This window comes from Felis catus, chromosome D1 (assembly GCF_018350175.1).
Source record: "Felis catus isolate Fca126 chromosome D1, F.catus_Fca126_mat1.0, whole genome shotgun sequence".
Lineage (NCBI taxonomy): Eukaryota > Metazoa > Chordata > Mammalia > Carnivora > Felidae > Felis > Felis catus.
Window position 1 is genome coordinate 60,432,274 of NC_058377.1, and position 14,987 is coordinate 60,447,260.

The window sequence follows — 14,987 nt, forward strand, 5'->3', positions numbered from 1 at the left end:
ACCCATTTTTACTGCTTTTGTGCTTCCTACTTTTCTTACTCTTATTTATGGTCTTTCCTTTCCTTTTAAAGAGTCCCCTTTAACATTTCTTGGAGGGCTAGTTTAGTGGTTTAGCGTTTGTTTGTCTGGGAAACTCTTTCTCCTTCTATTCTGAATGATAGCCTTGCTGGATAGAATATTCTTAGCTGCAGATTTTTTCCTTTCAGCACTCTGAATTTATCATTCCACTCCTTTCTGGCCCACAAAGTTTCTGGTGAAAAATATACATATAGCCTTATGGGTTTTCTCTTGTATTTAACTGTCTTCTTTTATCTTGCTGCTTTTAAAATTGTCTCCTTATCACTACTTTTTGCCATTTTAATTACTGTGTGTCCTCATGTGGACCTCCTTGGGTTGATTTTATTGGGGGACCTCTGTCCTGAATATGGATTTGTTTCCTTTTCCAGATTAGGGACATTTTTAGCTATTATTTCTTCAAATAAATTTTCTGCTCTCTTCTCTCTTTTCTTCTTCCTCTTCTGGGATCCTTATAATGCAAATGTTATTACGCTTGATGGACTCACTGAGTTCCCTAAGTCTATTCTCATTTTGCATTTTAATTTTTTCCCTATCATCTGTTCAGCTTGATTACTTTCCATTACTCTGTCCTCCGGGTCACTAATTCATTCTTCTGCTTTCTTAGCCTGCTCTTTATTCCATCTAGTGTATTTAAAATTTTTATTGTGTTCTTTTCTGATTGGTTCTTTATCTCACTATTAAGGGTATCTTTGATGTTCCCCACTCTTTTCTCAAGTCCAGTATCTTTAAGTCCCCTACCAGGCATATATATCTGTTTTGTTTAGGTCTCTTGCTGTGGTTTTGTCCTGTTCTTCCATTTGGGACATATTCTTCTGTCTCTTCATTTTGTCTTACTCTGTTTCTGTGTGTTACGACAGTCAGCTATGTCTCCTTCTCTGGAAAGTAACAGCCATGTGAAGGAGAGGTCTTGTAGTACCCTGTAATGCAGTGTCCCCTGTTCACCAGAATGTGGCCCTTCAGAAGTATCTCCTATGTGTGTGCATATGCCCTGCTGTTGGGTCTTAGATGCTTTTTCCTTTAGTCCAGTTGTCTCCAGTGGTTTTCTCTATCATGGGCAGTGTTTTGTCTCTGTGGTGTTACTAGACCAGCTGGGAGCCTCCTTCTTCTGGAGTTAGATCATACATTTGCCAGAGATGCAGTAGCACCAAGGTGCCTTTCCTGTGTTGTTCCTGAGAAATTTTTGTTATTGGGCACGGTCTGCTGTCATACCAGAGGTCTTCCCCCAGCCCACTGCTGGGGCACCCTTCTGACTGACATTATGTGGTTGTCTTCCCCTCAACCCAGGAAAGGAGTCACTTTGGAGTTGTCAGGCTTGTGGTCCCGGTTTGAATGGCCTCTGGCAAAGAGCATGTTGGAGGAGGTGGACTGCGCTGTGCCTGCAAGGTTTGCATGCCAGCAAGAGGGGACCTGCTGCCACCTCTGAAACCAGGCTGGTCAGGGTAGGGCCCATGGTTTAACAGGGTGCACCATGGTCTGCTTGTGAAATGAGACTTACTACCACCGCAGCTGCTGGTACCAGGTCAGTAGGAGCTGATCTGCAAAGCAGGTGGGTGAAACAAGCAATTTTAATAAGGTGTGTGCTTCTTTTCCTCAGGAGGGGCCCTGCTGCATCTGCCTCCAGGACCAAGGCTGCACAATGTGCATGGTTGGGGGCTGTAGTATTGGTACGGTTTGCACTGGTCTTCTGGGGGAGGGGACAGCAGCGCTGGGACTGAGGCAAGCATGACTGGAAAGGACAGACCCACTGCTATGTGGGTGGGTGGGACTTGGTATAAGCGAGTTAGGTAATGAGTGTTGGCATCATGTTGTTTCTTTTTTTTTTTAATTTTTTTTTCAACGTTTATTTATTTTTGGGACAGAGAGAGACAGAGCATGAACGGGGGAGGGGCAGAGAGAGAGGGAGACACAGAATCGGAAACAGGCTCCAGGCTCTGAGCCATCAGCCCAGAGCCTGACGCGGGGCTCGAACTCACGGACCGCGAGATCGTGACCTGGCTGAAGTCGGACGCTTAACCGACTGCGCCACCCAGGCGCCCCGGCATCATGTTGTTTCTTGTAGATTGCCATGTTTATTCTGGGCATTGTGGGAGAGAGATGTGCCGGTGAATGGTGTCTCCTGGATGAGTCCCTCAGCATACCCTGCTCTTCAGGTACAAGCTCTGAGAGGAGTAAGGCTCCCTTCCATATGCCCCTGATGTTTTTCAAATTGCCGCTTCTATACTGTATTTTTGAGGGCTGTTTGTCCCACTGTCTCTTTAAGGCGGGCACTCGGCTTCCTATTGTCTCTCCCAAAGCTAAGTCAGCTGATTTGTAAAATGCCAGGCTTTAAGTCCCACTGGTTGTAAGAACTTAATGAAATTCAACTCCTCTGGTTTTCAAAGCCAAAGGTTATGGGAACTTGTTTTCCCTGTGCAGGTTTCCTAGTGTGGTAGAGGCTGCTTCTTGCCCTTCTCTGTGCCACTGGCTCCCTTCTTCCTGTGGAGGGCCCAGCTTTCCATCTGTTTATCTCCCGACTGATCTCCACCCTTTCTACCCTCTTCAGTGTGGCCTCTTCTCTGCCTTTAGTTGTGGAGTTTGTTCTGCCAGGCTCTGGGTCATTTTCTGGGTTATTTATGCTGATGGGGGTGTTATCTAGTTGTATCCATGGGATGAAGCGAGCTTAGGGTCTTCCTACTCTGTCATCTTCCCCGCCTCCCCTTGAGATTCTATTTTAGACAAAGAATCAGGTTGCTTGAAGAATAGTGGTTCTCTCACAGCCTGCTATTGCTTGGGTATAGAGTTTCATTCCAACCTTAAGAACTTAAATTCAAGAAAGTGTTTGCTGTCACCAGGTGATGCCATTACCTGAGTCCTGGCCTTCACATCAATCAGGTTCAACCAAAGAAGCAGAACTATTAGGAGACATGCAAAGACTTATTGCATTTATACAATTGTGGGGGCTGTCAAGGCAGGACCTAAATCTGCAGGGCAGGCCATTAGGAGGGGCAGGCTGGAACTCTGGCCTGAGCTGAAGCTGCGACTCATAGATGGACTATCTTCAGTGAAGCTTCAGTTCTGCTTTTAACGTCTTTCACTTGATTGGATTAGACCCACCCAATTTATCCAGGACAATCTCCGTTAAAGTCAAATGATTGTGGACTTTTAATAACACCTACAAAATACCTTCACAGCAATATCTAGATTAGTGATTGAAAACCTGATGGCTTATAGCCTAGCCAAGCTGACCTATCAAAAAACCATTACCCCTTCGATTTAGATTGATGCACCCCTTAACCAACTCCAATATCAACAAGATGTGGTTGGGAGAGCATGGCAGGGATGGGGAGTACAGCAGGCTGGATACGTAACGTAGAAGTCTAAGGTCTGGATCATTCAGCCTTTATTTTCAAAGTATGGCTGTTTTTCTGTAGGTGGTGTGGAGCCACTTATATGTGTGTACATCGGAACAATAATCCTAGATGTATATGAGAACAAGGATCGAATGGGTTAGATTGAGGCCCCACGTACAAAGGAAGCCCCTTTGCAAACTCTGCAAAGGTAAATAACTGAGATCTGACTAAAGGCCTAGTGATGGAGAGGAGAAAATGAGACTTGAGTCACATAAAGAAGGCAGAAACATGTTTTGGTTGATCCAGAAGATTTGGGCCAATTAGTTTGTTTCATAGAGGGAATTATAAAGCAATCTAGGGAGGAACGCTGATGGTGAAGGTCATCTGACATAAATTTTCAGTGAAGTCCCTGCCAAAGTCTGCTTGCTGGTGTCCTGACAGGTCTGCAGAGACAAAGTGGTTCAGAGTTCATGCGGAGATGAGGCAGGGTCAGTGGCTGAGAAGGGCACCCACAGAGGGGGTGCTACCAGTGGTCAGAGGATCCCTACCAACCCACCCCCAATGGACGGAGGACAAGAGGGGCTGAGTTACTTCCTTCATCATTAAAACCAGTACTGAAGAAGGGCCGCAGAGGTCCAGCGAAGGCACATTCGGAGAAAGTGTAGATGAGGGAGCCATGGTCAGTGATGTTGTAGAAGGAGACAGTGCTGGCCTCATAGTCAAGGAAGATCCCAACTTGGCACGGAGGCACCCGAAGGTGGAGGGGAGTCTGGGGGCTGGTGCCAGCCTCATATTTTTGTTTGTTCCACAGCCAAATTGTCCAGAAGCCATTTTGGGGGCTGAGCAAAAAATGCCCTTTCCTCCGCACAGAGTCTCTACAAACACCCAGGTCCCAGGCCTCCTTTCCTGTCACATCTACCTCCCAGTAAACCTTTCCAGAGTCAAAGAACTGGGCACCCAGGACCATGGGATAAGTGTCAAATCTGCCCTCATTTTCAGGCACTTCCTGCCGGCTGCCTCCAAGCCTCACTTGTCTCCGATCCTCTGACAGGATGAGCCACGGATTGGCTGTGTATGGATCCAGAGTGATGTGTACTGCAGAGAGGGGACCAGAGTCAGGCTGGGAGAGTGTGGGGAATCAGGAACCTGGTGTCTCTGGTTGGGGATGAGGATGAGGGGCTGTGGATAAGGAGGTATCTGTGAGCCTCACTGTGGAAGGAAATGACCCCCAGCCAGGCCTGACCTTTGAGGGAACCACCTTCCCTACCTGTCCCTGCCTTACCTACCCTTACCTGCTCTCTCTCCCTGACTCTGGGACTCTGCTTCCTCATCACCCACTTCTGTTCCCCAGTCCCAGTCTCTTGGTGGTCGCCTCACCTCCGTAAGTCCTCAGCATCCTTTTCAGCCCTGGCACGAGACACACACTCCTCAGGTCTGGAGGGGTGATGTCCAGATTCTTCAGGTTCCAACACTCACTCCTGAGGCAAACAGAGTTACAGACCCTGTCCCCAACTCCCACCTCACCCTCCTGAACCCTGACACTATAACCTCCCTTGTGGATGAAAATTTAACTCAATGCAAATTTACAAAAACCTCCTTTGCTGGGATCCCTGGGGGTGGGGGTGGGAGGCAAAAGGAGGTAGGATTTAGTTCCTTTCTAGGCCTTAGTGGTTACACGGGCCCCTGCAGCTACGGATAGTTTGTATCTCCTCTCCAAGCCTGAGGTCAGCAGGCACTCACTGTTTTACACTGTTTCATTTTATCACAAGGCATCTAATACAGATGGAATCACTTCTGTAAGGAACCTCAAGGCGTCTCCCCATATCATGGGTCTTACTCTCTGGCTCTTTCTAGGAGATTCATAACTGGCTGTAGACTCAGAACTTAATAGAAATTTCCCTGTTGGTCGGGGCTTCACTTTGTAAGGATGATATAGTATAATTACTTTCGGCAGCTCACCAAGATGTCTGTTAATTAGCTTCACAACAGAAAATATTTTACAGAGGTTTGGGTATTTGAGAATAGGGATGAGAATGGGGGGAAAATGAGTGAATGTTTTTCTAACTCAAAAACCTTTTCCACAGGTATATGTGCTTCCTACCACCTCCTCCTTTTTTTTAATGTTTATTTTTGAAAGGGTGAGAGTGTGAGTGGGGGAGGGGCAGAGAGAGGGAGATACAGAATTCAAAGTGGGTTCCAGGCTCTGAGCTGTCAGCACAGAGCCCAATGTGGGGCTCGAACCCACAAACCACAAGATCATGACCTGAGCCAAAGCTGGACACTTAACCCACTGAGCCACCCAGGCACCCCCCCTGCCCCTTCCTCTTACAAAGAAAACTCCTTACCTTCCCAGGACACTTTTCACCTCCTGAGGAGAAAAGAGAGTGTGTAAATTCTGGAATCACTGGTTTACCATTAGACCTCATTTCTGTGGGTTAGGTGATGCCCCCCAGCCCCCAAGACCCACAGGACACTGCTTTACTCCATTCCTCTGGGGCCAATGCCTGAAAGACATTTCTGACCAGCTTGAAGCAGAAGGGGTGTGGATGCTTTTGGGGTAACCAGGGTAACCACCGTGGGTGTGACCTATAGCTAAGAGAAGGATGACCAGTTTAAGGACTCTGATTCAGAGGACAAATTAGAAAGCCCCGATTCCTGGAAGAAGAGTGGAAAGGAACAAGTAGCCCAGCCTGGCTGAGTCCCAGAGGCAGTCACAGGGAAAGAATGGCCAAGTCAGGATGCACAGAAACTGCTCTATCTCATTTGCAGGCTTGCATTTGGGGGAAGGAAAGGCTCTGTCTTATGTTGGAGTTAATGCTGCCTTCTCATATGTATGTGAAATCAAATCACTTGAGAATATGCTGTTGCAGGGCTTAGGAACCCTTACCCAGGAATTGGCACACTCCTAGGCCCAGTCAAAAGTGCATTAGAAAGTGTGGCTCAGTGTTGGACAGAAGCAAGATTTAGACAATGAGAAGAGGGCCTACCAAGTCAAGCCAATCCAGGAAGCCTTTTTGCACAAACCAAACAAATAAAAAAAATGGCTTCATGACCACATCTGACAGAGACACTGGCAAGTTTGGGAAGAGAAAAACTGTATAAGGTTAGAGCAGAGGGGACTTTAGAGACCCGCTAGTCAATAGTTTCCCCAAACGAGGCAAACACATTAAGGGATGCGAGAGGATTTTAAGTAGCACACACATCAATGAGTGTTTAAAAAAATAGTTATGTGCTCATTTTAATTTCAGCTCTGCCACTTACTACTTGGGTGAACTTGGTCAAGTTATTTAGCTGTAGTGTCTAAGTTTCTCAACATCTCTGCCCCTCTGTTTTCTCATCTATGAAATGGGGATAACGTGATCCAACTCACTGTATTGCTGTGACAGCCTGAGTACACAGAGGCAGATACTATGGGCCATTTAAGAATCGGCGGTGGTTACAAAATTAGAAAAAAATCAGTAACCTATCAACGCAGGATTTCTTGGCTCCTATCGCTTAGGACAAATTTCCTGTTAAGCTAAATTTCTTCAGGTGAAAGAGTGAGATGTAAAGAACAAACATATGCCAACAGGTTTGGGTAGTTCACAGAAGCAGCAGAAAGTGGGAAGAGGGTACATTTATGACTAACACTGGGGGATCCTTGTTATTCAGTCCACTCCCTCCCCTTGTTCCACAGATGGAGACAGTAGGTCTAGGAAAAGGAAAGGACTTAACCTAGAATTATGGAGCGAATTGGTGGCAGGGCTGGGGATGAGCCACTGTCTCTTAATTTCCAGGGCACTGTCTTTAGTTACATTTATGAAAACCTGCTCATGGTCAAATGCTCACGTAAAAGCTTTTGTGGTTTCTCTCATTTAATCCTCACAAAAATCCCTTGAGATATGTAACCTTGTAGTGTACATTTAACATAGGAGAAACCTGATACTCAGAAAAGTTATGGAACTTTCTCAAGGTCATGAACCTGGAAGGTGTCAGAGCAGGCACTCACCTGGGATGGCTGGTTCTTTGAATTGCTGTATGGAATATTTCCTCCTAACTCTGCACCTTTCCCATGACTTGAGCGCAAACCAAGCATGGGTCTGAATTCCAGTTTGGGAATATTCCAGGGACCGGGTTTAGCCTTTTTTCAGTTGCTCCTTGAACCTCAGGGAGGGGGATGGCTCACCTGCAGCAGCTCCAGGGCTGAGCCCCTGCTCCTCTTCTCCAGCTCCACGACCAGCTCCTGCAGGGCCTGGCTCTTCTGGGCCAGTGTGGCCTCCCTCTCGCCCAGGATTCTCAGCTGTTCCTTCTCCTCCATCTCTAGCTTCTGTAGCTGTCTCTGTTCCTCTGCGGCCAGGAAGTTCTGCTGCTGCACAAACTCTGTGTGAATCCTCAGTTTGTGTGTCTCAACCTGACTCTTTGGTGTAAATGGAAAGAGAGAGGTTTTTATCAAAATCTCCTAAGCTTCAGGAATGAAGGTACTCATATTGGTTTCTGTTCCCCGTAGATTCATCACTCAGACTCTGGGTCTGAGAGCAAACACACACACACACACACACACACACACACACACACACACAGAATTTTTCTGGGGAGATAAGTGAGTGAGGCTTCTGGGCTCAGAGGGGAATGGGATTATTTGGGGGGGGCACACTGTAGCTGTCCTACAGTCGCATATGTATGGTAGCAGACTTTCAAAACCCACTCAGTACCCAAATGTGTCCCCGTGTCTTCATTTCTCAGGGAGTTCCTGAGAGAGTCACATCCATCCCTACCCCCAACAACCTCACAAAGACAGGCTCACAACATTGCTCTGAAGTCCTGAGGAAAGGGGGTCTTTGGGATAATCTCTGCTTGTCCTCTCCTGCTGGTGACTGGAAGGTCACCTGACGACACAGGATGACTCCTTTTGCCACCACAGCCTGACTCATCCTTCTCTGATCCCAAATCTTCCCTTTCTGGGCTCTACAGGCCATGAGTTCCCTCCACTCATCTAATCCCTGACTACCCTACCTCCAAGTTATGGGTATAGAACAAGCTTTAGGTCTCCATTCTACTTTGGACCAGTGATCTGGATATGGTTAAGCAACCACCTGGTCAGATTGGTTTTTCTACATTTGGTCTTGGTCATTCCCTTAAGTCTGTTCCTCACAGCCCTTGTCATTTACTGACAGGCCTGGCCATCGGGCATCTCTCCTGGGAGACCTCTGTCCCAGACGCTGAGGCAGTGATTCTGTCATTTCCTAAGACTGGGTTCAGGGAGCAGGAGCTTTAGGGTATGGCTTGTTCCTCTCAGCACTTTTTCCTAAGACTCTTGATTTTTCTATCTGATTGGGAGCTCTCTCCTTTTTATTCCTCTCTGTCAGGAGGCCTAGAGGATAGCTGGTTCTTGGAGAGTGAGATATACTATCACTCCTCGGATGGGCATAGCTATGGTTAGAGCTTGAGTCTGTGACCCTAGACTCTGCCCTGGCTTCTGATCTGAGATTCCTTTTAGGACATGATTCTTGCCTTCCAGGCTGCTCTCTTCATTGCAATATCCACTTCCAACTCCTCCGCCAACCGTTGTCCTTTTCTCAGGTTCCCTAATGCCACCTGGAGCTTCTCCTGTAGAGAACGATAGGTTAGTGCCTAATCAGACCAAGAAGTGGGGTGGGGTGGGGTGGGGTGGGGTGGCATAAGGAAGGAGAAAACCATGCTGGTTCTTTGAAAAGACTGAGTGCTGAGAAAGAGGGGAGACTACAGTCTGACTGGGGTGGAAATTCTGTGGATGGGAAGACTTTGGAAGAAGCCTAATGTTTCTTACAACATAGAGCTACACTGTTGGTAGGGGGCATGCTCATTCCTAATTAATCAGGAGACAAGGAAATGTGATTCTTGTAGCATTTCCTCAGTGTATTCCCTGCTCCTGGGAAATGAGAAAGTTGTACCAAGTTTGCAGTTCTTGGCTTAAGTTAGACAGGGAAGGTGGGAGGCACCCTTCCTTTCCCCAACCCCTCAACTCCACAGGTGACTCTACCTCCCCGGCTCTGGGGAACAAAGCACCCACCAGGGATGCCTCTCCTTCTACATGCTTTCACCTCTGTGCTGAGGCCTCACCTTGTACTCCTGAGCAGCCTCCTCAATAGGGACCATGTGGTGGTTACGGTGGTTCTGGGACTGGGAACACACCCAGCAAAGGATCTTCCCGTCTTCCTCGCAGAACAGGTGCAGTTTCTCTCCGTGCACCTCGCACCGCTCCCGCTGCATGCCCTCCTTGGCACTCTGGCCAATTTGTTTAAGGTTGTCCACCATGTTGGCCAGCGGCCAGTTGGGCCTGACGTTCCGGAGCAAGAAGATGTGCTGACACACAGGGCAGACGCCGCCCCCATCTTTTCCGACCTGAGAGATGCAGTCGTGGCAGAAGCTGTGGCCACATTCAATGCTCACAGGCTCCACGACAGGATCCAGGCAGATAGGGCAAGTGACCTCCTCCCACATCATCGCCAGGGGCGCTGCTGAGGCCATTGCGGTAACGTTCCTATGAGGCAGCCCTGTGGAGAGCCTGCGGAAGCCTAGTAGGAGGGGAGAAAAGGAAAAGAGAAGATGAGAAGGGCTGTGTGAGGGAAAAAAAAAAAAAAAAAAAAAAAAAAAAGCAATCCCAAGGAAACCCTGAGGAAGAGTGAGGTGGAGGGTGTGAAAATAAGATGAGAACGTTAACTTGAGCAACAAGAGCTTCTCCTCCCTAGTCTCATCCACTGATCCAGCCAGACAGCGGGGAAACGCAGTCTCCCAAAGAGAGCAAGATTGTTTTGGGGAACTTCAGAGATAGAGCTGTGTGCAACTCCATCTTCATCAGGTCCACCGCTACTTAAACCCTCGGCCCCTGGGCTTTTCCTGTGCGTCTTCTCCCATGTCGGGTGCCAGGGCACTGCCAAGCAGCTCGTGGTAACAGGTGCGGCCTTTTACCACGCACTCTCCATGCGCTACAGGAGGTGCTGCGTGCTTTGCGTACGTCTTCGTTAGTCTGCGCGATAATGGCAGGCGTTATGCACAGGCTACAGGACTGCATACATAATATGTTTACAAGTGTGTACATATAGGTGTAGTACGTATACATGCATGTGCTTGTATGTGTATGTACGTGTTCACACCCACCCACCCACGTGGTAGAGCGCTTCCCGGGCTCTCCTCTCAGCTTCCGGAACCTGGTAACTGTCCTCATTGCCTCTGGGGCACAGACCCAGACCTATCTACTACCCTGCCCCTCTCCCTCCCAGAGGGGAACTGTGGAGAGGAGGGTCTCCAGGACTGCGGACCTACCCACGCTGGGCTGCCCTAGACCACGCTCCAGGCTAGGTTGCTGCCCCGTTCTCCCTGCCCAGGCGGCAGCAGCCGTAAGGCGGCCCTCGCCCCTTCCCCCTTTCCTGTAACTTGGAAGTCACGTACACAGCCAGGCCCCCTCCCAGGCAGGCTGTCAGCCCCGGAGGAACCGCTGGGCTTGGGCTGATCGAGACTAGTCCCTCTGCGGAGAAGGGAGAACAGGGACCCCAGGCTCTAGGGATGAGACCTGGATGGAAGGGGACCCTCAGATCCGGGGCAAGGGGGAGATGTCCCCCAGCCAGGGCTGGGGCGCTTGGGTTTGGGCAAGTCACTCACCTTTTCAGGGGAGTCCGCAGCTGGTGGCAAGTTCCCTATTTCACTTTCGATTTTCCTTCAGAGGCAAGTCTGAAAGGGAGGCGGGCCGAGGGGCAGGGAGTGGGAGGAGCTTGGGAGGAGAGGGTGATGTGCAGGGCGGAGCTAAGGGTCAGTGGGTGGAGGAGGCTCAGATGCCCCGGGCAGACACTAAGCGAAAGCTCTTCAGCATTTCAGCCTTGCTGCATTTCAGCCTTGCTGAGCGCTCCCTCCCAGGTCCTCAGTATCTAATGGTCCTCAGCACCTACTAGATGGAGGATTCGTGCTGCCTTCTTTGACGCTGGTCACCATCACTCCACAGCCCTATGCTGTGCCTACGTGTGGGAGCTGCTCCTAAGGAGGTCTGGACGGCGACAAGAGTGCCTGGAGCTCTTCCTAAAGTGCCATCCTGTGCTTCCTCCTTCCAGAAACCAGTCCTTTTCAGGAGAGTGTTGATATTCTTTTAACATCAAGGGGTGAGGGATTTATACTGCATGACCCAAAGGCAGGTATCACACCAGTGAGTGGTAAGAAAGGAATTGACATTTATTGAGCACCAACTGTGTACTTGTCACTGAACTAGGGATTTTCACAGGTTATTTCCTAAATTGTAGTAAATTGTATTTCTTAATTATAGTAAAAATTGTAGTAAAAAGTTATTTCTTAAATTGCAAAAAAATTGCAATTACTTAAATTGTAGTAAAATTGTAGTAAAATTACCTAAAGAAATTTACCATCGTAATCATTTAAGTATATAGTTCAGTGGTGGTATTAAATACATTCACCTCATTGTGTGACCATCAGATCAGCATCGTCCATAGAACTTTTTTCATCTCATCATATTGGAAACTCTGTTACCTATTAAACAATAACTGCCCATTATCTCCTCCTCTGAGCTCCTGAAAGCCACCATTCAATTTTCCATCTCTATGAATTTGACTTCTTTAGGTGCCCCAATAGAAGTAGAGTCATACAGTATTTGTCCTTTTGTGACTGGCTTATTTTACTTAACACAATGTCCTCAGGGTTTATTCATGTTGTGAATAACACGACAGGCTTTCTTTCCTTTTACAGGCTGAATAATATTCCAATGTCTGTATGTGCATTTTGTTTCCCCATTCATCTGTCAGTGGACACTTGGGTGACTTCTAGCTTTTGACCATTGTGAATACTGTTGCTATGTTCAGGTTATATTATTTAAGCCACATAACAATTTAGTGATTCAGGAGTTATTAAACTCATGTTACAGGAGAGGACACTGAGGCTGAATGGAGTGAAGTGACAAAGTAGATGTATGAGAATTAAAATGTGCAGGGAAGAACCTCATTTTAGTGACAGCCCAGAGAAGACAGGCTGCCCTGTCAACTCAACCAGAGGCTGTAGGGGCAGCTGGTAGGGATGTGGTCACAAGCTGTGGAGGAGGAAGGAGAAAAAAGGAAGGGTGAGGAGGCTAGGATTCTCAATTCCTTCCAACTCAGATTTTTTTTTTTTTTTTGGTCCCTATATAACTTAAGGTTAAAAACATCAGTTGAACTTTGCTTAATGTTTGGTATAGATTAGGAAACCTAAAAACACTTCATGCCTCTTTGTAAATTCCAGTTCTGTTTTTATGAGAATTTGCTTAGTGGAAGGTTATCAAGTGACATCTAATATTCAAATTGTATCACTGTAATGATTTGATTCCAGGGACATAGTTCCAGAAAGAAAAGTGGAAACAGTAAAAGAAGAAGGAGAAGAAGAAGGAGGAGGAGAAGAAAAAGAAACCTATATGTGAATTAGCAGACACTCAGAAAATGAGTACTTCACATCACTGCCCTCACTCATTCCTATAGGCACCGAGCAAGCTGCTGTGGGGTGGGGTAGAAAAGAGCATAGATCTCATGATAGTGCCGACATGGATTCAGTGCTAACCCTGCTATTTACCAGCCATGTGCCATCCCTCTGAGCTACAATGTATTTATTAAATAAAGATATTAATATACACACCACAGGGTTGCTTTGTACATGTTCAATAATATACATCAATATACAACAGATCAATATAACATATACATGCTGCAACAGTCCCCAACTTGGTATTGTCTAGAAGATCAAAATTGCCACTCATTCCAAATTCCCCTTACTGCCAGTACGTTTAGTACTTCAGTGTTCTTTCCCTGGTGGGTAATCCAAATCATTCCTGAAGGATCAGTATCCTTAATGTTCCTGTCTTTAATGCACTGGTTATTGTTATCAAGCAATCCTAAGTAGGAATCTTTCCAATGTATAATTTGGGTTTTAGGCAAGGTCCTCCTTGCCCCATTATGTACCAACAACTTAAATTCTCCTTGGTATTAGAAATAGGTCACTCCAGCCAGTATAGAAACTCCATCCTGTGCCTCTTTAATCAGTGGCTGAAGAAGCCCCAGAATTTATAAGTAGGAATCTTTCCAATGTATAATTTGGGTTTTAGGCAAGGTCCTCCTTGCCCCATTATGTACCAACAACTTAAATTCTCCTTGGTATTAGAAATAGGTCACTCCAGCCAGTATAGAAACTCCATCCTGTGCCTCTTTAATCAGTGGCTGAAGAAGCCCCATAGAGCCAGGGGATAGTTGCAAATTCCAGTTTATTAGAACCAAGTTTGCTTACTCTGGTAGGTCTTCTCCCCCCTCCAAGCCCCCCCCCCTTTTTTTTACTACACCCTCTAAAACAGGGCTGAGTCCTATGTTGGAAGATGGAAAGAAAATGTTCTATAAATGAGTTACTTGTTTGATGGTGATAGGGGTCACTTACACCTCCCCCCATGGATTCTTTAAAGTGTGTGTATATAGTGCATATGAAAAAATGCAACCATATATTAGTTGATTTTGATCATGTACCAGAATTTATAGGACAACCTTCCTATCTCATAGGGTGGGGTTTCCAAATTGGTGTCATACCTGAGCCTTCAGCAGGGCATCTCATAGTTTTATTGGGTCAACTTTTTCTGCTTGATGGTGTATATTGTAAGACCGATGCATTCCATAGGGCAAGCCCATTAACAGAATTCTTTGATTACAAAATCAGTTCCTTGGTTGCCAGTGATGCTCTTGGGATATCCTGATGGTGTAAATCTAAAAATGGTGGTGTTGGCAGAAGCAGTGTAGGAAAGAAAATGAATCTGTCTATGGAATATTACCACCTATATTGTAAGGGCAATACAAATTAGTTTAATACAATTAACGTGCCACTAGAAGACTGTCTAGACTCTCCTAGAAATAGTGAAGAATCAGGCTCAGAGTTGTCCTTTAATGTATGTATCCATAGTAGTAGGGATAGAGGCTCTGCCTGAGCATAGGTTTCTCCTAAGGCTTCTTTGTTTATGACTATTAATATGGACACTTGTACAGGAGCTCACTGAATAGCAATAGGTGCCTAGGGCAGAGACCGATCAATATCCATAGAATGGGTCTTCTTGTTTACCCATGACTAATTAAAATTGATGCACTTAGAGTCTAGGTACTTGGGATAGGGTATTTAGTGTAGTAATAAGGAGTTTAAGCCCTGTTTGATTCCATATACAATATTCTTAACTAATATAATCCTGGTAAGCCTTTTATTTCCAGATCTTAAGGCCAACTCAAACACCATTTTATTTATATAAAGACTTCTCTATTTTTCTCTTGTCTGTCAAGTCCGTTTTAGGTTTTGCACATGCTTTACTCTTTCAAAGGCATGGTCTACTGAAGAATAGGATTGGTACCTGATTAATCTCTAGGTAAAGCACAGTGAATATAAGGAACTCCAATATTGTGAACCATTTCAAAGACTGTTGGATAATGTAGATTTTGGAATCAACACAACAGGGATCAATCTCTCATGAGCAAATGGAATTGGTCTCAGGTTTCACCAATTTACCTCCATTTATCATTTTCCCTCCAATGCCAGATTTGAGAGACAACCTGGCATTAGCCATATTTATTATTT

The 14,987-nt window shown here is 46.4% G+C and overlaps 1 protein-coding gene and 1 long non-coding RNA gene across 4 annotated transcripts; one reads left to right on the forward strand and one right to left on the reverse strand.

The window, feature by feature from the left end:
* The first annotated feature begins 2,012 nt into the window (after positions 1-2,012).
* On the forward strand, positions 2,013-13,024 carry LOC123380479. Its single transcript, XR_006586315.1, has 2 exons — positions 2,013-2,228; positions 12,726-13,024. It is a non-coding gene; the product is annotated as an uncharacterized LOC123380479 (long non-coding RNA).
* On the reverse strand, positions 3,441-11,222 carry TRIM21 (tripartite motif containing 21). 3 transcript variants are annotated; one of them, XM_003992823.5, is made up of 7 exons: positions 11,025-11,222; positions 9,486-9,940; positions 8,898-8,993; positions 7,573-7,803; positions 5,753-5,775; positions 4,785-4,885; positions 3,441-4,502 (listed from the first exon to the last, which is right to left on the reverse strand). In XM_003992823.5, the coding sequence occupies exons 2-7, from the start codon at positions 9,891-9,893 to the stop codon at positions 3,952-3,954; spliced, it is 1,410 nt and encodes a 469-aa protein (XP_003992872.2). In that variant the 5' UTR covers positions 9,894-9,940; positions 11,025-11,222; the 3' UTR covers positions 3,441-3,951.
* Positions 13,025-14,987: the final 1,963 nt, after the last annotated feature.